Source organism: Pelecanus crispus, chromosome 1, assembly GCF_030463565.1.
Source record: "Pelecanus crispus isolate bPelCri1 chromosome 1, bPelCri1.pri, whole genome shotgun sequence".
In the NCBI taxonomy this organism is placed as follows: domain Eukaryota; kingdom Metazoa; phylum Chordata; class Aves; order Pelecaniformes; family Pelecanidae; genus Pelecanus; species Pelecanus crispus.
Genome location: NC_134643.1, coordinates 17,027,368 through 17,053,767, shown reverse-complemented (window position 1 = coordinate 17,053,767; position 26,400 = coordinate 17,027,368). Strand labels below are relative to the sequence as shown.

The window sequence follows — 26,400 nt, the reverse complement described above, 5'->3', positions numbered from 1 at the left end:
GATCAAGGTGAAACCCAAACATCCACATTGTTCTATATTCTCTCTACAAGCCAAATCTCAGTCTTCAAGTTATGTTTAATATTTCATATAGCTCCACATTACCTCAAGGTGTTCATAAGATACAGCAGGAAAGAAAAAGCAGGGTGGCCTAAACCAGTAGGAATCCTATTGATAATGCCACCACCAAGCAGTAAGGACCCAGTTTATTTGAAGATGTGTCATAACTCCAGAGATCTCAGATGTCATGCAATTTTCCAGTTGTGATACAGGAATGCAAGAGCTGGAGGTAGACATCTGTTTGTATACTTTACCAGACAGAATTAGTCTCTACTATGCTGGCATGTCATGTTATGTTTTTATATCTGTCTAGATGGTCACACACCAGAAATTATATTTTACTTAATGAGTATTAGTAGTCCCATCTAAGAGGATAAATATGGAACAGTCCAAACTGGGTGGTTAGCTACCAATCTCATTAAAAACAAAAAGGGGAAATAACTCTTTTACATCCAAAGTACTCAGCCTCAAGAACAAACCAGCTGCTACATAAATCTGGCAGATTTCATAAAAATATGAACAGGAAACCTCAAGGGAACACAAGTGCTTAGAAGTGAAAGTCACCTGGAATTTAAGGAGCAACAAGGGAAGTGGAATGACAACAAACCCCCCTGATGCCTAACTAGGACATGCTGAAGAAACTGCAGTCAAGATCTCTTAAGACACTGAAAAGAGATCTTTTCAAGTATAAACCAAGGTTACATTTTAGCTCTCATCTTTGCTTTGTCTTTCCACTTATCTAATACCCTGGCCTTAAGTTTGCTAAGCAGCTGACAGTTGTTTGGGACAGAGTTGACCAGAAAAGAACTAACACAGAAAAGGGTCTAAAAGCAGCAAAACAGAAACTATCAGACACACATAATCTCAAGTGCATCCAAGCACAGAGTTAGAGAACTCAACATATTTCAGGAGAAAGGCCTGGTGCCCAGATTTCCTTACAGAAATCCACGACTTGTTTCCACTTATATTCACTGAAAATATAATACCTAACTCGTACTTGTGCATTCTTATATAAACCACAATGCAAGGAAGCAGTACAGCTGCTCTGCTAAATGCACAAAATAGCCACAAATTCAGTTTAAGATCAGGATTTGAAAGTTGTATTAATATGACTATCAATATCACTAGTTGCAACTTACAACTGGCATTTCCAATTTGCATAAACTATGAAGACTGACCTTTAAAAACCTTTTGCTGAAGTCTGGCAATAGCTGCAGCTTTGCAGATACTGGAGAAAGCTGATTACTCATATAACCTGAAAGACTGTATTTGCAATCATACCATCTGCAAGATAAAAGAATCTTGTCAAAACTGCAGGAAGCCAGCAATGAGGCTTTAAATCTAGAAAACAAATTTTCAAGTTTTTTCTTTGTGCTTGAATTACTGCTTCTGCAGAAAGGAAAAATACCTTTCAAGTGAAACTAATCCATTTAATTCAACTAATTTTTGTTTTAGTCCAGATGTAATGCATTCCACACATCTCAAACTATGAGTCACTACTTCATAAAGCTCTCTCACATTCATATTTTTTTTCCAGTGCTTCAGAGAGGGAGAAACTAGCTCACCATTTAACAAGTGCAGTCCTAGTTCACAGGCTATAATTAGGATGCCAAGACAATAGTTTCTTTGTGCACAAAAACCTAAGAAACACTGAACGATGACAAGAGCAACATACAAGCTTTAAGATCAATACACCAACAGACCAGAGACAGCTTATCTAGGACCATGTGGCTTCAGAGACATGATTAAACACTGTTTATTAACATTTACTTTTATAAATCAATTAGTGACCTATTAGTCAGCTATTTAATGAACATTATGCATCTCTATCAACCAAACATTGCAATCTAAGCAAAAGCTTCAAGTAGATCCATACTCCCACCATGATCCTCCAAAACACAAGAAGTTTGTCTAACAAAAGTTCAGTTCAACTGAATAGCTTGCTCCCTTAATACTTCTATACTTAAGAGGTATATGCAAGTTCTTTATGTAACATATTCCACTGATACTACCTTTCTACTCAAGAAGTATTTTAAAAAGTGGTTACTAGTCTTCCACCCACACATCGCTACCTTGGAGGGGCAGCGGAAGTACCAGAAATATTGCCAGACCTCAGGAAGATTGCATCAACCACAAATGAAGCAATGCATGACCACAGCAAGAGAACCTTCTTATCTCCAAACAGCAATCTCTCCGCTGCAAGGCTTGGAAGGAAATTTGACTTGCAAGTACAACGAAGAGTGTTTTGTTGTTTTTTTTTTTTTTTTAACAGACCTACAGACCTGAGTCCATGCAGCCAAAGCACTGGAGAGCCCAGAGCACCTGCCTCCCTCAGGCAAGGTGAGCCCCAGCTTCACCTCAGCTGCCTTAGGAGCGTAGCTCCCCCTCCTCCTTCCCTGGCCCCTCACAAGGGGAAAGGCCGACAACCCAGACACCACATGAGGCACCTCACCTGCTCAGGGCCTACTGTTTGCCCAGGGAGCTGCACAAGGGGCGCACACAGCAGCTACAGCTGTGTCCCCTCTCCTTCCCTACCCAGCAGGGCACGATATATCTATGCTTTCTCCCACAACAACGCCGAAAAACCTAAAGCAGGCAGCACCCTCCTCACCCAGGCCTCCTCTACTCCCACCCTCCGCTACCCCCCGCCTCAACGGGCAGCACTGCCTCCGGGCCCTTTTATAGCGGAGAAAAACACGAGGGGGCGGAACCCAGGCTCCAGCTCTGCGACTCTATTGGACAGCTCTGTGGTCAATCACCGGAAACGGGCGAGCTGCCAGCGTGCCTGGCCCCTCTGACGGGCCCTTGCGCGGGGGACGGGGGCGCCCCCTAGGGGCAACGGCGGGACGCCCGCCCGGGCTGCTCCGTGGCCGCGGCCGCGTCCCCGGCGCGGCGGGAGGGGCAGGAGGCGGTGGGAAGGGCGGCTCGCAGCGGGCGGCTGACGCCGGCCGGGCGGGCGGCACCGCGAGCGCGGCGGGCGGCAGCGGCAGCGGCAGCGCTGCGCAGCGCAGCGCGGCGGGACGGGCCCGCGCCGCCCAGTCCTCGTCCCTCGACGGCGGTGGCCGGCGGATGGGGTGAGGCGCCCGCCGCGGAGGGCAGCCGGGCGGCCATGGCCAGCGCCGGCCCTGAGGAGGGGGAGGCGGCGGCGAGGGAGGAACAAGCCCTGAGGAAGCTGGTCGTCCGGCTCCAAAACGTCCAGGGGAGGAAGCGTCTGGAGACGCTGGTGCAGACCCTGAGCGACCTGCTGGAGCTGGCGGCCCAGCAGAGCGGTAAGGCGCGGGCGGCCTGGCCGCCCTGCCCTGCCCTGCGCTGCCCTGCCCTACCGCGCCCGGTAACGCGGCCTGTCTCTGTCCCCCCTCTCCAGCTCCCCGGCTCTTCAGCGGCAAAAACGTCCATGTGCCCTTGCTGCTGGTGGTGGACCTGTACCCGGCCGCGGCGGGCGTGCAGCAGGTAAGGGCGGCGCGGAGGGGCCGGGCGAGGGCGGCGGGCCGCGGCCGCGTTCCCGCTCTCCGGCCGCGCTCCTCGGGGTGAGCCGAGCACCGCCGTCCTTCCCCGGGGTAAAGGTTACCGCTCGGCTGGTCCGGTGTTTTTACCCTGGCCCCTCTGGGCCACTTTGTGAAGTACTGTTGATCTGTAGAAGGGCGCTGCCTCCGCTTGCGTTTAAAGGGACAAGGCGTCCGGTTTTGGGCAGATACTGCTCGTTGCATCTCTAAACGGCAAAAGAAGGCCATGTAGAAAATACAAATCAAGCAATGTATGATACAGACTTCTGAATTACAAATAACGTTATCTAATATATTTTTGACGTGTCGATATTAAATTTTGCCATGGTTAGACCAACTTCTGGAAAGCAGAATTGTACGGTACGTATTCATACATATCCTATCCTAGAAGGAGAGTTGTATTAGCCCCGTTTTTATTGGAAAAAAATCTTTTAGCTAAGAGTAGGTTCTGCGATTTAAGGTTCTGCTCGGCTGCTCCTGTAACTTCACATTGGCCCATTTAGTTTAGGTGTGGCACTTGCACAATCTGATGTACTTATGGTGCAGCTGCCAGGCTTGTCATATGAACCAGCTCCTTCCTGGCAGGCATATATTATATTTCTGACTATGTTATGCTTAAAGGATGTTTATAAGCTCCAGATTTCTGCGCAACTCACTTGTTTTTTTTTTTATTATTATTATTAAGCGCATTGGTATGGTTACACTATTTCTGGCATCTTTTACTTTTTTCAATTCAATGACAAGGCAAAGCATTAATTATATCGCAAATGCCTCTTAAATAATAGTATATTTTAAGGGTGGGGGGTTTTTTTGTGTAGTAGACCTTAGCTAGAGGTCAAAAGCATAAATTTCAGATTAAAATATGAAATTGTACTTGTGTAGTGATTAATCTGGAGTAACAGTGATCTCAGGCTTCCTTTGAAGACTAAATACTTGTGCAGAATCTAAAGTTTTAACTTATTTTACTGTTCAGTTGTCAGGTCATTAAGAAGTAAAGAAGGATGAATCAGCAGGTTTTTTCAGGATAAAGCATATTATGTGTATAACAATTTACAAAACCACTGCACAGAAGTTTAGACTAGGAAGTGAAAAATACGAAATCCAACCACAACCAGAAGTAGGTCTGAAATGACAGCACAAGGCACTCAGGAATGTATATGGAAGATAGTGATTGTTTAATTTTCACTTGAGCCATGTTAAAATGCCTCACTCTGATTTAATAAAGAATTTTAAAATTAGTTTTAATCTTCTCTCTGCCTGCATTTGCAGTCGTACAGTGTTTCAGTTTAGAAGTGTGAAATTCATAGCCAGTGCAAAGCTTAAATCCTGTTCTTCATAAAATGTCATAGGCAGCTCTTCCTTCACATTCAGCTATGATATTTACAAACATTCACAATATGCTAGTAGAGCTCTGTCTTCTTGCTTCATTCACTGTCATTTGTTTACAGTTTTTGTGAATACATAATTCTCACTTCATGGCAGAAGTGAAGTAATGTTGTCCTGATTTCAGTGCAGTCTCTTTACATTAGTAATGAATTTTCATTGAATGAATGGATTAGTCAACCTCTTTTGCTTTTGGCATTGTAATAAAATTGACTCACATAAGAGAATAAACACAGTAAGAGACATATCTGAAATGAGGATTTTCTTTCCCTTCCTCCTTAACTGGTTACAAAGCATCATGTTGTGCTGCTGCTCCACTGCCTTGTACAGAATAAATGTGCTTAATAGATCAATATTGGAAGTACCAAGACAAGTCAGACTACAGGCATAAACCCTGCACGCTTCTTTAGAAGTAGGAAGGTACTGGGCTGGAAAGTCAATAGTGCCTTAAAGTAAAATAGATGTCTTTAAGTAAATATGCTAGTTTCTTTCTGCAGTTACTGGCTGGCAATGATTGGAGCAGCTTAGAAACTCTGGAGCAAAATATGTTGCACTTGAGTAAAGAGCAGTCAGCAGAGCTTTGTTGTCTCATGTAGAGGGTGTGACCTAATGTAATATAAATTCATTGCATGATAGAAATGGAAAGGGTCTGATTTAAAAATAACAGAGTTTCAGTGCTGCCACCAACTGTTTCTGTGTACAGGGACCTGTTTAAGTGTTTATAAGAATGTCTTTGTTTGCTGTTTTTTTTTTTCTTTTCCTGTAACCTTTAGGATTTCTGTTATTTAAAAGACCCTTACTTTCTTACATAATTATTAAACAGATAATAAGTTCTCTGTTATCTCAAGCTGTGATTTTAATTGTAAAATAGACCACATGTCAGCAGGTCAGATGTTTCCTTTGGTCTTCTCCGGATCCACAATTTTTATAAATGTTTGTCAATACTTGGAGTCACAACAATCCAAATAAAAATGTTTAATGGAATCATAAATTTCATCAGAAACAGTTTTAATACAAAAAGGAATTTTCCAAAGTCATTAAGTTAATTTTCATCAGGTTCTAAATTTTACAAGAACAGTTAGGATGTCATGAAGTGGGACTTTTAAAATAAAATCTTTTCTAAGCAATACACAGTGTATGAATTAATGGTCACCTCTACAATGTCTTTGCCATAGAGATTTGAAATTTGTACCTGATTGACTGTCACTGACAAACTCTGTTTTGCTTGGCATATGGAAAAGCAGGTAATTGCAAATCCTCATCTTGTGGAGGACTGATGATTGCTAAGACTATTCTGTGCACTTAGGTTTAGTCGGACTCAGTTACACAGACCAGCCTAATCTTCCTGAATGTCCATAATAATTGTTTTGCAGTCTCATGTAGAGGAAGCCAGATTGCTATCCAAGCAAGAGAAGAGCATGGAAATTGGCTCGTGGTCAAGCTCAATCTGCAGACATTAAGGTTGTAATTGGCTGAAAACATTTGGGTCTGCAAATCTAAACCGAAACAGAAAAAAAATTACTGCAGATAGTGTGAACATAGCCCATGTAACCAAGTATGTGAAAAGTAAAAGCAGAATTCCAGTTCCCAAGGAACGACATCACTTTTTTCATACTTGCCAAAGCTGTCATGCAAGCTGTCTGGATTCAAGCCTATGCTGCTCCTGTGGGTGTCTCTACGCTACCAGACTGGCAGTTTCATGTCTCTAGTCTTGCAGACTGCATGGTTAGAGATCATGCACTTTCCATGAACTTTGCAGCTAACCTCTTTGGAGGTAGCCATTTACATCCCTGTTGCTGGCTGTCCTGTCTTGACCCCTCTGCTTTACACAACTCTTCTGCTGAAAACTGATCCAGTGACACATACGGTTTTTGAGCCATACTTAGGTTATCTTCTGTCTTGACCCTATTCTTAAAGCACACAGGCCTCCTTCCACTTTTTTTTTTCTTTTTATTTATATGGCCAAGGAAACTTTTATGCTTCGTTTTAATTCCTTTTTGTAAAATTGCTTCATCTGACTTTGACATTTCTCAGTTCACTTCTCTTTCAATACAGCATAGAATTTGCATAGGATAGAGCAGGTAGTTATTAAGAACAAATTTTTTTTTAGTTCATCTTTCATTCCTTATGATCTCAGAACTTTCACTGCCTTCATTACGTTTTGAAAGGACACAGTATTGAGGATAGATAGAAAGAATATGAAATACATAGTATAGTTTAGGTATCTCATCCCCATTTAAAACACTGGGCACCTTTAAAAACCTATCCTTTCTCCTTATAATTTGCAATTAAGTGGCAAATTCTTATGGAAACAGCTGTTTTTCAATAAAGCTGGACTACTTGTAATAGTGCAGTGGTCTTCCCTGGCCCATGATACTATGGATGACATCATATTTTTCTCTCTGTCAGCATCTCTTAACTGTGTGTCCTTTATCCTCAAGAAGTGCTGAAGCACATTGAGAGTGATGTGTTCCTAAAAGCAATGCATTCAGAATCATTAGCGTATCTGTTTTACCTCCATCTTTTAACTTTTTATGTCATTTGTGTTAATTAATTTTCCCTTACTGATTTAGCTAGATAACTTTTCAGAACATCCATTTTCCAAAAGCCAAGAAGACAACATTGAAGTTCCAAACAGAATATCTGTTCTAAAATAGCTGCATTTTTGTTTTACAGATGGGTTGGTCACTTCTTTGTAAACTAATAGAAATTTGTCCAAGTACTCTACAGAACATGGCTCCTGAGGTTGTTGGGAAGGACTGGGAAGTACTGGGTGTTCACCAGTAAGTATTTAGTATGCAAAGAGTCTTCCAGAATGCTTGGTTATCATGGCAGCGTATATATGCAATGAAATATATTTATATAAAGTTATTACATCAGCTTCTAAATGGTTGAATATTTTTGTGGGTTTCTTCAGCCTTCAGAATAGGAGACTCACGCAAGCAGGGATTTTATCTGTGTGTATAAATACCTGATGCAGAAAGTAAAGGAGGCTGAGCCAGGCTTTTCTCAGTGGTGCCTGGTGACAGGGTGAGAAGCAATGGGCACAAATTGAAATATAAGAAATTCCACTTAAAAATGAAACAAGCAAACTTTTTTTTTAAAAAAAGAATTTGTTGTGAGGTTGATCAAACACTGGAACAAGTTGCCCAGAGAGGTTTTGAAGTCTTAAGCATTAGAGACATTCAGAACCTGACTGGACATGGCCCTGAGCAGTCGGCTGTAGTTGACCCTGCTTTGAGCAGGAGGGTTGGAATAGGAGACCTCCAGGGGTCCCTGCCAATCCCAGTGATGCTGGGATTCTGTGGTTATCAAGGTCTTCCATTTTAATAGACAGATGCAGTATTACCTGGTGTTGTGTGTGTGTGTGTGTTCTTTCCAAATGTGAGGAATTATATGCACAAGCCTAAAGTAGTGTAAATTGAGAAGAGGGGGTTTTGTCACACCTGATCTTATTGTCTAAAAATTAAGTATTTAAACTGGTCACTTCAACTACCTGTGAAGTCAGTGAGCACAATTACTATTCAGGATGGTTCATTCCATCTTTTTAGTAAGTTATCCTCGAGCAAATTGTGGTTCGGACTTGCCTGTCTCTGTCCATTAACCGTCGAGGGAGCCAAAGCAACTGGTTTCTGGATGGCAGTGGTTAGATGGGATGAAAACCCACATAGATTAGCTGCATAGCTGTTCCATAGCGCAAATGCTGGTTGTACATGTAGGTATAATACAAATAGGGGAGAAGGGCTTGGTTTGGTGTTCTCTCACTTGGACAGATTGCCTCATTCAGGGCTGATGATGACAGCAAGAAGCCACAGCCTTGTAACTCCCCTAGTGAATCTGCTTCTGCCTTTACAGTCTTCACCATACCCTTCCTTAGAAAGGGTGCTATTTTAAGATCATTTGCATGAAGATGCAGTTTGGTTTTGTGGGGGTTGGTTGGTTGGTTGGTTTGTTTTACAGCGGCTAGAGTACACAGTCAGTAGGGGAATTAAACTCACTTGAAAGAAGTGTTGGCAAATTTTCGTTAGAAAGTGGAAGTGATTTTGGTTGCATTTCATGAGCAAGGAATAACTGAGCTGAAGCTGTACAGGCTAGTTATGATTTCTGTGGCAGCTTAAAGGTTTGTTAATTGACTGAGACTTATTCTGAGAGCTAGAGATATTGCTGTTCATTCCTGGGTCCCAGAAAAATTACTCTTTTGGGGCTAATCTTTCCCAGAGCCTCCTTGGAGCCCACACAGTGTGTGCAGTTGAACAAAGCATCCTTTTCAAACTCAAACTTCGCTAAAGATCTGATGATAACATTACTGTACACAATTCCTTCCCACTACCGATATTTTAGCCAACTGTGTATCCCTGTCTGACATGTTGACAGTTTTCCTTGCTGTGGAGAAACTTGTTCTTAGTGGGGGAGCGGGCTCAGACATTTCTGTCAGTGCCAAAGGCAGAGCAAGCCAACTGAATTATATCTCAGGTTCCTTGTAGGTGGATTGGACGAGTACTGCAGTGCATCAACACCATCATGAATACATGCTGTTTACAGCAAGGCAGGAAACAGTTATGGTAGAGAAGAAAAGGTCGGGTTTTTGGTGAAAGATTTTCACTTTTCTGTATGTAACTGGTTTAAGAGAACAAAATCTTAAGCTAGAAAAAGCATTTTGTTTCTCATCTCTCAACTGTGAGCCAACTTGACCACATTACAGTCATGTTTACAAACAGTAGTTTGGTATTGATTTAGGTGTTCCTGACAGACAGTGTGATAAATAATTAAATAGTTGCTGTCACTGTGAGGAGAAAGGAAGGAAATTCCTTCAATGTATCTGCATCCTTTCTACAAGCTCAAACAGACTTCATGAGATGTTTTGTAATCTCGTATGTTAAACTCTCATACAGTAGATGAGGTTCAGAAAATTTAACACCCTCACTCTTGATTATACTTGAAATGGGAGGGCATATGCAGGGAATTTTGTCCTTGTTTTAGACATGCTTTAGTGTGTGATTATTTTACCCTGTAGTATGCTGAGCCAGCTCACATCTTTATATATCAGCACTTGCCTGAAACAGATCACCCTCTATAAAATGCCCTCTTCCCAAAGCAGAGTTCCTTCCCCACAGTAGAAATCACGAGTCATTGGTAGACAAGGGAGAGACATTTAATGGCTTCAGAGTGTTTGATAACTCAGTGTGGTTTTCCATTCATGCAGGCTGTAAGGAGTAAGGAAGTCTAAGCCATAGCTACTTACAGAGCGAAGAGGTGAAGGAATCTTCACCCCATGTATAGTTTCTATGCATGTATGCATGTGCACACACACCTGCAACCACACAATAAAATGCATTAGGAATGCTTAAGACTAGAACACTTTAATCAGGAGGTTAAAGGAGATTTAAGGGTGTCTGTTTAGCTACTCTACCAGCATGGTTAGGGTGGCTCTGTTTTCCTTGATTCATCACCCCATACTTATATATGTGGGCTGTATGCTGGGACAGGAATTTGCCTCAGGACTGAAAACCCAAATGCCACCATCTGTCCTTGCCTGTAGACTTGTAAGTCCAAAGTGTGCATACAGAAGTTTCAGTGAGGTATCTATTCTAAGTTCAAGGAAAAAACTCTGCATTTAACTGGATTTTGTTTTCCATTCTTAAGATCATCCCATACAGTATTCTAACTAACCTTAGATTTCAGTAGTGGTTTTATGTTCATGAGAGTGTAAGTATGTAAGCAAGGTATGGTTTATATGAACAGACAATATATTTTTTATTGGACTGATACTGTTATAATTTCCTATCTTGCAAAGGTAAAGCATATTGTATCTCCCATCAGACTGCCTCTTATGTGTACTTTGATCATTACAGATACAACACTAGTGCTACAACAGAGGAGAGAGAAACTAGCAACATCATAATATGAAGGGAGAAGAAACAAAACAGTGATGCATTCATTCTAGCTTATAAAGTTAGACTTTAGCAAGTCTACATCAAACAACATCATTGCTAGAGCTGGGGAATGAAATTTGGATGAAACTTTGAGTGCTGCTTTTTGTTTTTCAAGACAGGTCAAGAATATTTGCCAAAGTTTCCCAAACTATGGCACAATCCATTTTTATTAGATGTTTTATATACAAAGACTCACATTTGAAGATTGCAGAGTCAAGCTTTCCAAAATCATGAAAATAAAAAAATGAAGCTTTCTTTTTTGTGTGAGCATATCCATTTTTATTTAGTTTTTAATTACACAATCTGGATTTTTTCCCCCCTTTGAGATATTCTTTGTTCAGTGCAAAATCAATGCTTATTTATTTTTTGTCATCAGCATCATTCAGTGTTCAGTCCACTGCCTTATTTTCTGTACATTAGTGATATCTTATGTGAAAACTCACCTATTCGTTTTCTTTTCAGCTTTTCTTAGTGTTCATCGGTATTGTCTAGAGCTTTTAAAACTTTGTTTATTGAGAAGGTGTTAGGATTTGTGGTCGCTGTTTTACAGATGGTAGTTTGAGCAAAGTATGTTAAAAGTATCAACTGATTTTTGGGCACCCAGTTTGATACATGCTCTGGATTTTTCAGAGTACTTAGCATTGTTTGGCGCGCTCTGTTTAAAAAGTCAGCTTTGGTTGACTCTGATGCAGCATTTCAGAGGTTAATATCCATGGGTCTCAAGTTGGGCCACCCAGAGAGTAAGGAGCGTACAATTGGCAGTTATGAAATGTTTCTTTTTAGTGATTTGTCCAGCATCACCTAAGTGCTGTATGGTGGAGATTTAGGTAGGGTAGAGTTCTAAAGGATGCTGTTTAAGTTCTTTAGCTGGGAAACTGCTGTTTCTCTTCCAGCAACCCCTTGATTGTTCACTGCAACTTAACTCTTGCAACAAACAGAACAGTGCCATACTGTCCACAGACTGTTGCGCTCCACAGCCCTGCTTTCTGTAGAGTAACCCCATCCTGAATGAGACTTGTCCCCTGTAGAATTAATATATATAATTAATTAAAAAATAAAGTAAAATTGATAAATTATACATCATGATTTTAATGAAGTATGAGAATAGTTAAAATACCAACATTACTTCATTGCTAACTTGAAAAAAGCATAAACTGAAATAGAAGTTTAAAAAAAAAAAGAATTGGGAGCTTTTTAAGCTTCTGCTAATTTCTGTAACTATTTTTGTTTTTAAAGTAAATGTTTGATGGAATTTTGTGTATGCTAATATTTCTTTAGCTGTAACTCTTTTCTCTCTTTTTTTTTTTTTTTTAATTTTTAGACAGATTCTTAAAATGCTTACAGTCCACAAAGGAAATGTAAATCTCTCTGTAATAGGACTGAAAGCCTTAAATCTGCTCCTCATGTCAGGTACTGTGTGTTTTACTTTCCTACTTTGTCTAAGCCTTTAAAACACAGAACTGTGATATAAAGTGTGTGACTGTACATGTTGGACCTGATTTTTCTCTCTGTTTTACTCTGTAGAGTCACTTGTCATTTGTACTTGTATACAAAATAATAAGAGTACCGTTTTGCACCTTTTTTACCCAGGTAGAAATGATCCTCCAAATTGCAAGGCTGTGAAGAACATGACCAATTAATTTTGCCAACTTGTTATTAGCATAAACAAAATACTTGCTGTTAAGTAGTGAAGTAACATAAGTAAGAGCTTATTTTTTCTTACCAAAGTAAAAATTTGGTGACATTCTGACTTGCTTCCTTAAGTACTGGTTAATACTTTTGAAAACAGTAAATCATCTCTGACATTTCTGTTATTCTGCTCTGCAGGGAGCTAATCTTACCAGGTACTGAGAACTTTTCTCATGGTGCTGAGATTCTTGATCTGTTGAAATTAAAAAGAGATTCTAAGGGAGAGATTCTGCTAGTTTTATTTGAGCTAGCATGTAGTATTAGCACAAATTATTGTTAGAATAGGAATGTTTCCATTGACTTTAACAGGCTTTGGAATCAGCGTTATTTACAAACTAAGGATTAGACTTGACTTTAGGTAGTTAATGCTAATCCAGCTGTCCAAGCTTCTGCTGTAGGCAGTAGAGCAAGACAGGCACTTTCAGAGGATGGTTCATGCTATTCATTTGTCTGCTTTGTAAGATCAGTTATCTCTTGAACCTGTTTTCCTCTCCCTTTTGATTGTGGAGAGGTCTGGAGGACTAGCTTAGACTAGATGCCTAACTTTTTATCTGCTGAAGTTGGGTAATCCAGGTCTCATTACAAGGCATCACACTGTGTGATTAAAAATAATAATAGCAAAATCTGGCTATTAGTGAGTAACTGTAACCAGCAGCTTCTTTCTTTTAATTGTGAGGTATCATAAAGGGTCCTAAACTGTTGACTGGCTATTCCATAACAGTTTATTCCTGACTGCTACTCTTCTTCTCAGCAGTTGATTAACCAAACTTAAAGTCTCATTTCAGCTACCTTACTTTGGAAAAATATTTTAAATTGTACCTTGTCAGAAAAATCTGTTAGTATCCTTTATTTCTATATGTCTTTGAATTGCACTATAGCTGCAGCTGATAGGCCAGTGTGAAAGCTATATAGAAAGATCTTCTCTTAAAAAAAAAAAAAAAAGACCACAAAAAAACCAGCTGCAGCTGAAACACTGGAACAGGCATTATGAATTCTATTGTTATTGCTGAAAGCTTGAAAAGTTGTCATGAATATTAATTTTTTTTGCCTATACATGCTATAAAGAGAGTAATATTTTGTTTTCAGAATTTTCATGTCATAAGAGCAACAGTGAGATTGGCTTTTCGGTTCAGTTTCAGGCTGAATGGCTGAGAGAGTGAAAATAGGGTTTCATGATACAGATGAGCTGATGTCATGGTTCACTGTGGCTGACAGATACACTTCAAATCTTCTCTTGCTTTCCTCAAGCAGCGTAGTCCTGCCCTCTTTCTTCTACCAACCTTACTTCCTAGTGAAACTTTTCAGCTTGCTATGACTGCAAAAAGGGGGGGTTTTGATAGGTTAATTTTCTACTAGTTTAGTGAGTTGAAATGGCTCATTGCGGGATCAGCCAAGTACCAAAGCAGTGCAAGGTGGGAGGAAGAACAGAGAGGGGAAACTGTCTTTTTGGCAGTAATGTTTTAGAACATCTCAGTTGTATTGTGAAATACTACCTTAAGAGATAACGTCCTCAGGTGTTATACAAAAACCTGGATTTGAGCCATCAGAGTAAATTCTAAGGACAGTATTAAAGAATTTTGGATTTTAATGGTTATGTACAGTATTTGAATAAAAACATTGAGAACTAATCAGTGCAACATGTAATCTCTTCTGCTATTCAGATGTAATTGCTTTCCTGCTCTTGGAGGAAGAGGTGGATGTGTTTTCCTTGGTATTTAGTGCCATGCACACCTTCCCTAAAAATGAAGAGATTCAGCAACATGGATGTAAAGCATTACACAAACTTTTTGAGAAAGGTATTTATATCTTGTAGTTTATTAAGTTAGAAAAATGTATAGGATGGGAGGGGACTGCAGATGTTTATTTAACTGCAATAAATGAATTTTTGCATTCCAGATTCTGTTTTGTGTATTATGTGTGTTCTTTGAATGAGTTAGCACAAAACAGGTGTTCCAAGCAATATCACAAATTTTCTAAATTAGATCAATGAATATGAAATTTTCAAAAAATCAAAATATCTCTTCATTTCTGACTCTAGAGTTAACTGAAAAGATGGGATTCAACATTAGTCAGTAACACTGGAACAAAGAGTAATGACATTTGATTTTAATTCTCAAAAACCAGGATTGTTTATTTAAAGACTGGCAAATTTTAGTAACATGTAAACAATTCTAAAATCAAGCAAAGTGTTTTCACTTTAGAAAAATACGTGATTCTGCTTTTGATCCTGACAGTGCTATAATATGAGTATGTATCTGTATGATACTCCTGTGTTTATTCTGAGAAATGAAGTCGCCATGTATTGAATTTCTGCAAAATTTTCAGGAACTGCATGTGTAATGCCCAGAAGTCCCAGTGTTGTAGCAGCCTTGCTTTGCATCGAGTTTCTTGCTTCAAAATAAACATTGAGAAATACTAGCACTTCTATCAAGTCTGCTGTACTCCGTTCTTTGAAAGTCTTCAATTCTTCAGATTTGTTCTTTCTGGCACCATTTTATATTGTTTTTTTCTAAGTCTTCCTCCCACACATGTGTGCCTGCAATTGTTTTCTGTGCTCGTTCCCCTCTTTCATGCTCCCTAAATACTTTTGTCCTGCTCTATTTTCTCTTCAATCTCCACAAAGAAAGCTTTTTAGGCTTTCTGTGCATGTGTGTTATAAGTGCCTGATTTTTACAGATCTACAGACTGCTCCAGATACAGACCTGCGTACCTTCTTCTTGATGGCAGTGCTAATGTAACAAGTTCCTAGGCTGCCCCTGGCTATTTTTGCCTGCCTCTGAGCCACCTTGTCATTTATTGTAATGTGAATGTTTGCCTAGCCTTAGCTTGAACAGATTCAGAAAATTATTCTGCTTACAAAATTTAAAATGTGTCGTTCTTTCTCAACCTGGATCAGTTCCCTTCTCTGGTTCATTGCACAGCCATGCAGCTGTGTCAGTACAAATGACAGGGGGCAGGGGTGGAAAAACCTTAATCCATTATTACAATGAAGGTAAGATATTATTAAAGCATGGCTGTAGTCTTTATGGAAAGAACTCCATTATCAAAAACAGTTGAGAAGTGAAGTGAAATAATGGAGTATGCCAAATGGCATTCTATCAAATTGTTTTCACTGTATGCTTAGCCTTTTTCACAGAACGAACTTCAGGTATTCCTCACCAAGACAGTACATAAGTGAAAGAAAGGCTTGGTTTTTAGTAAAAGGAGTGGAAGATGATGTGTATGTACCTTACTTTCTGTGAAACATAGAAAGTATATAAGGAAACTTGATAACATGAGAAAAGACAATTATTTTTGTACCAGGATGTGAATTATTTCCTCAAAACATACTGTATCTCTTTTGCCTTTCAATTTAGTTCCAGAAGAGCAGCTGACTGAATTTGTTGAAAGCAAAGATCATATGATCATACTGAAAGTATTTAAAGAGTTTCCAGAGAAAGAAGAGGTGATTCTTCCTGCACTTTATTCATTACATTCCTTAGCTGGTCCATGTAAGTGCATTATTGGAAGTTATTTTCAATTTCTTGCCTCCCATAGTGTGCATCAGCTCACCTCAGTTTGCAGTAATCTTTCAGTGATTGTAAAAAATCAGTGAGAACTGGTTGGGAGTTGCCAGACAAATCACTTTTCTGTTTTCTTTAGGGAATACTGATTTGTAATTTTTCATGGGAAATTTTCATATTCAGCCATTTTGATAAAGCTGAAATCTCTCATAAAGAACAGAAAGAGACTTTCTTCTGCTTGGAGTAAGTGATAACGAAGATGCTCATCATGGTTGTAGAGGTCAAAGTTCAAGACCCTGCCCTGTCTTTTTTTAATGCTTGAAAAATAAGATATATTTATTAACTAAATAAATCTTCAGTGGGTTTGGGTAGCCGCTAAAGAACACAGTCAGCAGAGGCTGTTCCACAAGGGGAAAATTGCCCACACAAATCCAATGGCCATGGCTGAGAAAAGGTATCTGGGCTGAGACACCCCCCTCTGATCATTCAGTGGTGGCTGCAATGAGCAGCACTGGTAGCACTGCGCACGTTATAGAGCCTTATAGTGTCCTCAGGTGTTGTGCAATAAGACCAGAAGAAAATGAGAAAACATCTTTGTTATGTCTTGTCTTCTGATAACAGCAGTCCCTGTTGTGGGCAAAATCAGGTCCTGAGAAATGTGCCTGATGATTTGTGTCAATTTGTTGATAGCAATTTGATCTTGTCAACACAGAGGCAGCTCTCGTAAGCTTCCTGCTGTTAGTCACAATTTTGGCAAGCATAGAGCAGGGTACTGCTCTCCATGTCTTCCATGAGGTACATAATGTGGTACTCTTGCAGACGTGATTCCCCACAAAGCCTTGCTCATACATCCTGTCTGGCTCTATAGGAACCGTGCTGGCCCTGTGTATGCCACAAAACAAGAACTAGACTGGAGTGTCCCACATTTCATCAGACTCCAAGCTATTTAGTTTCTGTTTCTCAGACTTCTTGCTGTTCCAGTTTGTATTTAAAAAGTTAAGCATTCCTTGAGCCAGAAATAGTTTTACCCTAGCCCAGAGGTTATTGCCATTTTCTAAGGAAGAGGATGCCAGATTTTAAGTGCTTTTTAAAATAGTAAATACACAAAGCGTAACAAGAGAAGGGCATGACAAAGACCTGCTCTAAAGTAGGTATTTATTTTGGGGTTAGCACTCATTTTTGGTACGAAAGATTGAAAATAGAGAAACAGAGATAGCTTGCACATGAGTGTGCAAAGCTAGGCTACTTTTCCCAGCATTCATACTTTTGGTCTGTGACATCCCACAATACCTGCAAGAAAATGTATTCTTTTAAGGCCACCATGGAGAAAATAATTCACTATAAGTACACATTCTAGCTTATCCAGTAGTAAATGTTTGTCTCCCCATGCCCTGAAGTTCAAGCCTCTATTCCAAATGAGTTACTTCAAGGATTTGTACCTCACTGCCTTCTTTCACTAATACATATGTAGACTTTGTTCCAGCTCATATCTTATGAGAATTTGAAGGGTAAGAGTTTATTCCAGTGTGGTACAAGAACCCTTTTAAACCTCAGTAGTAAAGATCCTCAGTAAATGATGGAATGAGAAAATGCTTTGCTGTCAACTGCCTTCCAAAGTGCATAGAGGGGTGATGGGTCACAGAATGTTAGCCATCTAAATGGTAGTCATAGGCAGCCATCCATGCTTCTCCTCTGTTTAATGAGGAGAAACAGCTGCCTCAAGAGGAAATTTACCTAACCCTAAGAGAGGTATCTGTTACAGGTGGGATGAAGCACCATATGGAGTGCTCAGATCTCTTGATCAATTGTTGTGGGAACCTAGATGACCAAGTTTTGGTGGTTAAGATTAAATGAGATCCACTCCACCTCCTTTTCTTCAGCTTGTTCTGGGAAATGGTGGCTCCCTGCAAATTTGCCATTGCTTGGTTCTTGCAGGATTTAAACTTGTAGTTAATTATGTTCTCTCTGTAGTAAACAATTTTAGAATCTTCTGAATATTTTAATATGTTTATAATTGTCACCTGTGAAATAATAACTTACTGTGAAGTGATGCAATGCTATTTTGTGGAACATACCTTTAAAAAGGTGTTTTCAGTTGAGAGTGACATGAATAAATTGCTGTCATCTTAAAGCACTGTGAAACATACCTTCCTTCACTATCAAATAGAATGCTTCAGAAATGCTTCCCGCTGAGAGCTTGCTTTTTTAACTTACAGATTTATCATTGTTTACTGTTCTACTCTATAGAATATATATATTCTACTATTTTACTATATTCTTTTGAAGATCTTCTAATACTTTAAAAAGACTACTTATCTTTAATAATAGTACAGTTGTGAATATTCCTCTTACATTGTATACAGGAAAGCCAAGCTGTTGAAACAATGATTAAGTTCATAGACCACAGCAGAGTAATGCTGACTCCCTTGGAGTCAGTGACTCCCTTTCATTCATTGGGGCCAGGGTTTTGTCCAAAATTTTTTGGGTGCATATTCTGTCTCGTTTTCTGGATAGACATACTACAAGGATGCTTTCATGCACTGTGTTTTAACTACCATGATGCTGGTTTGTCTTAAATTATTGTATGTCGGATGGCTCTGTCCTCAGTAGGAAAGGATGCATTCTGTCTTTTTACTGGCTCACGTGAGTGTCCTGTTGGTTTCTGTATCTGGCCTGTGTAATAAGCAACAAATAGGGTGAGGATGACCAAGCACTGGCACAGGTTACCTGGAGGGGCTGTGGAACCTCCACCCTTGGAGATACTCAAAAGCTGTCTGGCCGTGGTCCTGGGCAGCCTGCTCTAGGTGGCCTTGCTTGAGCAGGGGAGTTGGACAAGATGACCTCTAGAGGTCCCTTCCAACCTCAACCCTTCCATGATTCTGTGAAATACAGAATTTGCAATGAATTTCAAACTATTGCAGGAGCATTAGATGAACATTTCTGTACCCTCAGTACACAACAGGTGTATGGTAGAGCTAATTTAAATGAAAAGAATAACTTGCTAACTTGCTCCCTAAAAAAGAAGGAAAACTTAGAAAAACATGATTAAATCAAATAAATGACATTTATTAGAAAAAAACATTTCTAAATTGTTTCTTAATTGTATGCCCCTGGGAATTACTGAAATACTTTAAAATATTTACCTGATCACAATCATGTTATAAACACCGTTTATAAGATTAAATTAATATTTATAAAACAATTTGTTCAGCTTTAAGTAAAATGTTACATAAGTGTAGTTTGCAAGGAGGTTTCTGTTACATGGCCTCATACAGAATGGAACAGATCCATAAATGTTAATACGGACTCTGAACTTAAGGAATTATTTCCAAGTGTTGGTAGGCATTAATGTCTTCTATGGCAATACCAAGGAAAAAAATGCCATGTTTCTCTCAAGTTGCAAGGCAAAAAAACTGAAACATAGGCTCAGTTTTCTAAATAAATCTATTTAAATTAAATCTGAACTAGAACCCAATGAGGAAATGCCTCCAAGTTGTGCCAGGGGAGGTTTAGATTGGGTATTAGGAAAAATTTCTTCACTGAAAGGGTTGTCAAGCACTGGAACAGGCTGCCCAGTGTAGTGGTTGAGTCCCCATCCCTGGAGGTATTTAAAAGGCATGTAGATGTGGTGCTTGGGGACATGGTTTAGTGGTGGGCTTGGCAGTGCTAGGTTAACAGTTGGACTGGATGATCTTAAAGGTCTTTTCCAACCTAAATGTTTCTATGATTCTGTTCTGTAACATGGGGTTTTTTTCTTAACAAGCAATTTTTGTTTCTGTTTCTTCCTTTAGCCAGCAATGTTGAAGTGCTCATGTCTGGAAATGTTCGCTGCTACAATGTTATAGTGGAAACCATGAAAAGTTTCCCCAACAGTGAAACAGTTCAGGAAGTGAGTTGCTGTTTGTTGCATAAGCTTACATTGGGTAAGTTCACAAAGTTGTTTATAGTCAGCTTATTCTGACTGCATAAAGAGTTGGTGTTAACTGACAGCAAGTGTTACAGGCACCAACAGAACTACGATTCCAGTTAATCCTCAGGGTAGTGTATAGCTCCATGTCTCTAATGGTGTAAACATAGTGAGGTAACACTGGCCACAGTCAATGTGGTTATCTTTTTTGTGTTAAACATTAGTAACAATGACAGAAACTGCCATAAAAGACTAGAGTGGGGAAAAAAATGAGGCAAATGAGCAGAAGCAGCACAAGATGAGAACGGGAGATCAATAGATGCCATTCTGTATAAAGGAAGAAAATTACTTCTAGATTTCTTTTTTGAAGTGGCAATGCTGAATGTGTGAGAAACAACTGGTGCTACTGAATTACCTGAGAGGTATTCTCCAAGACTGTGTTTTTCCTCCTTGCAACGCATCTACCTTCAGAGACCTATGCTGCATTCCTGCCCAGCTGTGGTGCCTGTCTTTGGGCCCCCTGTGCTGCAGCAGTGAAATAACCACTGGTTCCTGGACTTCCCTTGACTTGGACAAAAGTACTTTGGTTGTCTGGGCTTGCATGGGCTAGTGTCACAATAAGAGAAATGATGGCAATGTCATAAAAGGATTTATTGTGCCCTTTAGCAGCTCTGTACTCTCTCTTGCTACTATAATAAGCTGATCTGAGCAGTTGCTAAGGACCACGTAATAAGAAGTTCAAATGGAAATAGGCTGGATACAAAAACACTCTGAGTAGCTGCCCGAGCAGCCCCCACTCCGTGGCAGGTTCTTATTCATCAAGGACTCAGCCAAGGTCTTTCTCATGAGTTACACTTCCCGATTCTTGCAGGTGGTGGCCTGAAGCTACTGCAGGTGCTGGTACCAGTGTATGACTCCCCTTAATCAAGTCAGTCCCATCCTTTCACCATCTGTTTCCACTTCTTCATGCAGATATCGTGGAAAATACAGATTAAACTTGAGTGCAACCCAGAGCAACTTCCAGTTCCCCTTCAGAAAGCCAAATAAAAATTTCAAGAAAATCTGGTGACCATTGAGGTGGTATGTGCAGTTTTTTGGCAAGAGGTGATGTTACCCTTGAATGGTTTCCTGTGCAAGGCTAACTGAAGATAGGTGGGGAAACCAAATGCTTGTGGGGACACAGCATCTCTGGTGACATGGCTTGATCTTGTCCTAAGTGCAACCAGCCTGGTTTCAGTTACACATTTGTCATGTGTGTATGCTGACCAACAAGTAATAGTGGCGGTAAAGCAGCCACAAGATCCATTTCTTCTTTCAGCATAACGGATGCCCTTCGTCTTAATAAGGAGCCGCTTCCAGAGAGTTATGCGAAGAGGTGTCCACAGCACCACACAGTTAGGGAAACAGATGTGAAATTGCTAGGTGCTCCTGGAAATAGTCTGGAAGATTTCCATATATCCACTGTGGCTTCCCAAATTATTCAGATGGACACTGTCTTCCTAAATCCATGTTAACTGGCAGCGAAATGGTAGTCAGCATCTACTAGCTTCCAAAATCACCGTCATGTATTCTTGCTAGCCTGGTAATGACTGTCCTAGATTTGACTGAGATCAGAATTTTAACTGACTGATACCTGTTCGGCCAGCCACAAGTCAAACATAATTACTCATCACATAGCCTAAGATTATTCATTTCTAGAGGTAAGTAACGTATTTACATGAACATACCATTTCCATTAAAATACAGCAAGAAACAGCAATGCTGGTATAACATGACCACACTGCTACAGGGTAAGAAGAAAAATACTGTTTCCAGTTGCACTTGTAATAGGTGTTAAGGCCAAGGATTTAGAATGATGAATCTGGAAAGGACTTGCCTTGAAGTCTGTTCTTAAGCATTCTGTTAACTTGGTCTAATTGAACTGAATCATAAAACATTGGGAGAGGTACTTACCTTCTGGTGAAAAATCTAGACATTGAAGGTAGTCAGCACCTATCAGGCTCAGGACCAGAACTAAGGGAAAGAAATTTGGTTAGCTTTTCTTCTGTATGTAATTATATGTTTGATGCTCAAATATGGGAGACTTCTTAACTTCGTACCTCATCTGAAGGGTTTGAGAAACATTGATACAGATTTTAATCTGACCTTTCACATTGCTAGTGTGATTCTCATTTTTACTAATCAAGAATTAAACAAAATTGATACTCAAAATAGAAACCACAGCTATCGAACTATATTTTACAAACTGAGTGTTGCTGTATTATTTTATGCATGATACTTGTTTTTACAGTGAACGGGGAAATTATTTTCATTTGCTTGCTTTTTGCAGAATTCCCTGTATTCAACCTATAATATAAAATAGTGTACAGCCTACAATAAAAGTTATGCTTTTATTTATCATCAAAAGGTAGTTCTTTCTACTGTTCCAGAATGTATGTATTCTGTATTTATAATTCTGACCTTGATCTATTTAATGAGGAGGGCAAAAACAGAGAGCAAAATAGGGTTAAACCACTTGCTTGGTAGGATAAATCAAGTCATTGCAGGAATTCAAGACCACGACTGCATTTGCTTCCTGGGAGGAAGTCTGCAAGTGATACACTGACTGTATTTGTCTTATTCAGATGACAATGTGCACTTCATTTTGCATTAAACCTCAGTCTTTTGTAAAAAAACACAAAGAACCTAGATCCCAATTTTTTTTATCCTTGACTTCTTTCCACAAATAAAACGTTGTTGTGTCAAGCTCTGTAATCAGAAATCCAACATTTGCTACAAATTTTGTGTATTGTGTGCTGAAAAATTTATGTTAGATGCAAGTAAAGCTCTAGATATGTGTTTATATTCATTTAATATCTTATGTATTTTCAGGAAATTTTTTCAATATCCTTGTATTACATAAGGTTCCAGAAGTCATTGTGAAGGCTGTTAAAACATATCCTGAAAATGCAAAGTTACAAGCTGCAGCTCTCAGTTGTTTAGCTCTTCTAAGTGAGTAACTCTCTTCCTAAATACATAAATTATTTCATTTATCTGTCCACTTGTTAATTTTTTTGTACTGATAATTTCCTGTAATCATTTCAAACTCCATTTCTTTAATATGAAAGCCTCAGGCAGGCTAGATTTCACAGGGCTAGATTTCCTACGTGCTTGCAGTTTGTCATTTTACTATGACATGGCTGTGTTCATATCATATGCCCAACATCTCACAGTGTTCACAGCTGGTAAGTTATGTTGGCTTGGTAATGTTAGGTTAATGGTTGTACTGGATGATCTTAAAGGTCTTTTCCAACCTAAATGATTCTATGATTCTATGATCTTAACAAAGCAACCTGTTCGTTCATAGGCAAATATTGGATAATCCCTACTTAACATAAAATCTCTAGAGAGAACAACATTAATTTGATACTGTGTTTCTTATGTATCCAAGTACTCATATTGTGGCAGTTGATAGCAACACCAGATCAATGCTTGTGCTTGAGTTCTGAAATCAATTAAAAGATTTAACTTTTCCTTGAGTATACTCCAGGTATTATTTTGAAACAGAAGTTAGTTAGCTAGTAGCAAAAAGCTAAGTATCTGATCCTCTTAGTCTCCGAGTAATTGCTCCATACCAAAGTCAGTAGAAATGCTGTTTAAGAGTCCCCAGAACAACAAAGAATAGAAATCAGTATACACTCCAGTAAGCCTCAGATATTATGGTCAGTGTTGATACATATTTTTTTTTTCCTTAAATGCTGAAAAAATCACAGGTATAAAATGATTTCTTTTAAATTCTGTTGCAGTTTCTGGCACCAGATATTTCTCTCTTAGCAACTGCAATTTGCATTTCATTTTTTAATGGCACCGCTTCAGAGTATAGATGGTTCTGTGATAAGTGGTTGCATGCAAATGAATCACAGTTATATTATATGTCTGTGGTATTCTGTACGTAAATACACAACAAAAAAAAGTATGTGCAGGTCTTTTCAGAGCCTGAGCATTGACTGATCTGTAACTACGTACCTGATTTACTACACTATAATGAAGTTTTTTAATCCCTTTATAACCTTAAAGACATGATTTTTCAAATCTGTCATAGAGTTTTATGTCAAAAGACTTCTCCCTTCCAAGAACAGGCTAATCCTCCCACGATTTTTGCACATAGGCAGTGTGAGCACCTCCATGACTTAAGTGTTTTGTTTTCACAATAAGAATTTATATTTATGTTAATATTTTATATTTCAAGCTGAAACAATATTCTTAAACCGAGACTTAGAGGAAAGAAAAGAAGAGGAGGAAGAAAAATTATGCTGGTTGGAAGCATGTTACAGAGCATTAGAACTACACCGAAAAAACACAGATGTGCTGGTGAGAATTTCTGGATGATGGGGGTATGGAAAGACTGCATTATGCATTAAATAAAATGTTTAGCAACATCATTTTCTTCTGTATATCCTCAGGCAAACAAAGCCTTCGAGACTGGATTAGATTTAGGATAAATCTTACCTTTCTTGCTTTTCTTATCTTGGTTCACCGCAACTGGTTTCAGTTACTCCTTTGGATCAAATGTAGGTAGTTAAGATGAGACTTGTTACCTGAAACTTTGGCCATCTAAAGATTGTTGTTTACGTAGCTCCTCTGTATACAGCAGCAAAACACAGGCCCATCAACAGAAGAATTAATCTCAGCCTGAAATAAGTATCAAAATGCAAATCAAATAATGAGAATGTGGCACATATTTGTAACTCAGGCCTATCCCAGCTATAAAGAATGTGACAGTCCACACACCTTGTTGTTTTTCTACATAAAGCACCTTGTACCTTTGTCATGGACTGAAAAACAGTCAAACTATTTAAATTTTTTCATATAGTTTTGATATTCTAAAGGCATATTTTCTTAATCCTTTTGTCTCCTCTTGGTTTATATTTAGGAGGCTGCATGCTGGGCTTTGAAAAATCTGTTTCTGTATCAACGCAACCTTCATGAGAAGATTGGAGATGGAGATAATCAGTCAGTGTTAATATCTTGAACTGTATTTTTGGAAATGAAAAAAATGAAAGCCTACTGTTAGGACACTTGGGATCTCATGTTTCCATTATTTTTATTTTTTGTTCTTGTTTTCTAATATATGATTAAATGCATGGTGATCAACAACACTTGGGAAAGTTTCTTTCACGAGAAGTGTGCTAACCTTGACTCAGGCAAAATCGCTAGTGTTTTAATAAAGGGTCAGAACACAGTCTAATAGAGCTAATTTTTACAGTTCACAAGGAATTTCTTCTTCAGTTGCAACAAGGATAAGGAGGATTAAAGAATGTAAGAGTAGGGAAAATAGAGAAGATTAAGATATCTAGTACATAACGAGTATGGAAAAGCAGTGCTCATTTTCCCACAAATCAAATGAAAGGGCATAGTAGAGGGGGTGCTGCCTCATTAGGGAGAATCTAGGCAGGGATATGACACAGACTTTCATTTTACTTAAACTATTTCTCAGAGTTGCTTAAAATTTTAAGCGTTCAAATTTTAGCAAGCCTGTTTTGTACCCCTTTCTGGACCTCAAGTCACTTGGAAAGCATGGTTCCAAGTGAATTCAGTGAGATTCAGAGTAGACTAATATGCGTAGTTTGCAAAGGACTTTCTGTCAGCTATTGGTCTGGAAAAATATTAGAAGCCAAGTACAATCATCTGCAAATTTAATTATGTCACTTAATACCTTTTTAGGAAACTGAGCTACAGTTATGAAGTAATTGCTGTAATATGGTCAATGTGCAGTGATTTGTTTCTCTCTGTGAAAGGTTCCCAATAGACAGAGCAGTCATGCTCTCCATGCTGATGCACTCCTCTTCAAAAGAAGTGTTTCAGGCAGCTGCTAGTGCCTTGGCAATTTTGTCACAACAAAATGGTAAGGGAATTTAATTATCTTTACTTTCTAATTCAGCAGAAAGTTATTGCTGTAATATTAAAGAATATTTAGTGTGCTGTTGTATGAATACAGTATTCCCTGTGATTAGAATATTATGCAGTTATGTTTAGTAGGAAGCTTATTCCTTGCTTTGAAAAAACTATTGTTGGCTAGTATCAAAGAGAGTATGTGGAAGTAAAGAGCTCTTTGCCAGTTTATGTGTTGCAATCGCTATTTTTTGGAGCAGGAGACATGAAAAGAGTGTGTTCTCTTTGTATGCTTGTTTAAATGTTTATCACATGTTTGAATTTCGTCAAGAGCACCATTTGTTGAAGCTCACGTGAGTAAGGATTACAGCCCACCAAATACCATTTTCTTGCTCAACACAGGGGATTTGAGCAATCCTGTTGACTTCAGTGAATCAAATCATGTGTAGAAAGCTAAGTGTGTGCATAACAGTTTTCAGGATTGCTTTAGTCCTGATTATGTCCCTAACATGGCTTCCTAACTTTTTCCAATTTGCAGACCCCCTCTAAATTTT

At 39.1% G+C, this 26,400-nt stretch overlaps 1 protein-coding gene across 1 annotated transcript in view; it reads left to right on the top strand.

The window, feature by feature from the left end:
- Positions 1-3,166: 3,166 nt before the first annotated feature.
- LRRK2 (leucine rich repeat kinase 2) overlaps positions 3,167-26,400 on the top strand; it is a 72,902-nt gene continuing 49,668 nt past the window's right edge. Inside the window, exons 1-11 of the mRNA XM_075719781.1 lie at positions 3,167-3,326; positions 3,422-3,507; positions 7,620-7,726; positions 12,198-12,286; positions 14,227-14,361; positions 15,922-16,056; positions 19,860-19,991; positions 22,847-22,966; positions 24,204-24,325; positions 24,888-24,967; positions 25,753-25,859. Coding sequence (XP_075575896.1) covers positions 3,167-3,326; positions 3,422-3,507; positions 7,620-7,726; positions 12,198-12,286; positions 14,227-14,361; positions 15,922-16,056; positions 19,860-19,991; positions 22,847-22,966; positions 24,204-24,325; positions 24,888-24,967; positions 25,753-25,859 — 1,273 coding nt within the window. The remainder of the gene's footprint in view (positions 3,327-3,421; positions 3,508-7,619; positions 7,727-12,197; positions 12,287-14,226; positions 14,362-15,921; positions 16,057-19,859; positions 19,992-22,846; positions 22,967-24,203; positions 24,326-24,887; positions 24,968-25,752; positions 25,860-26,400) is intronic.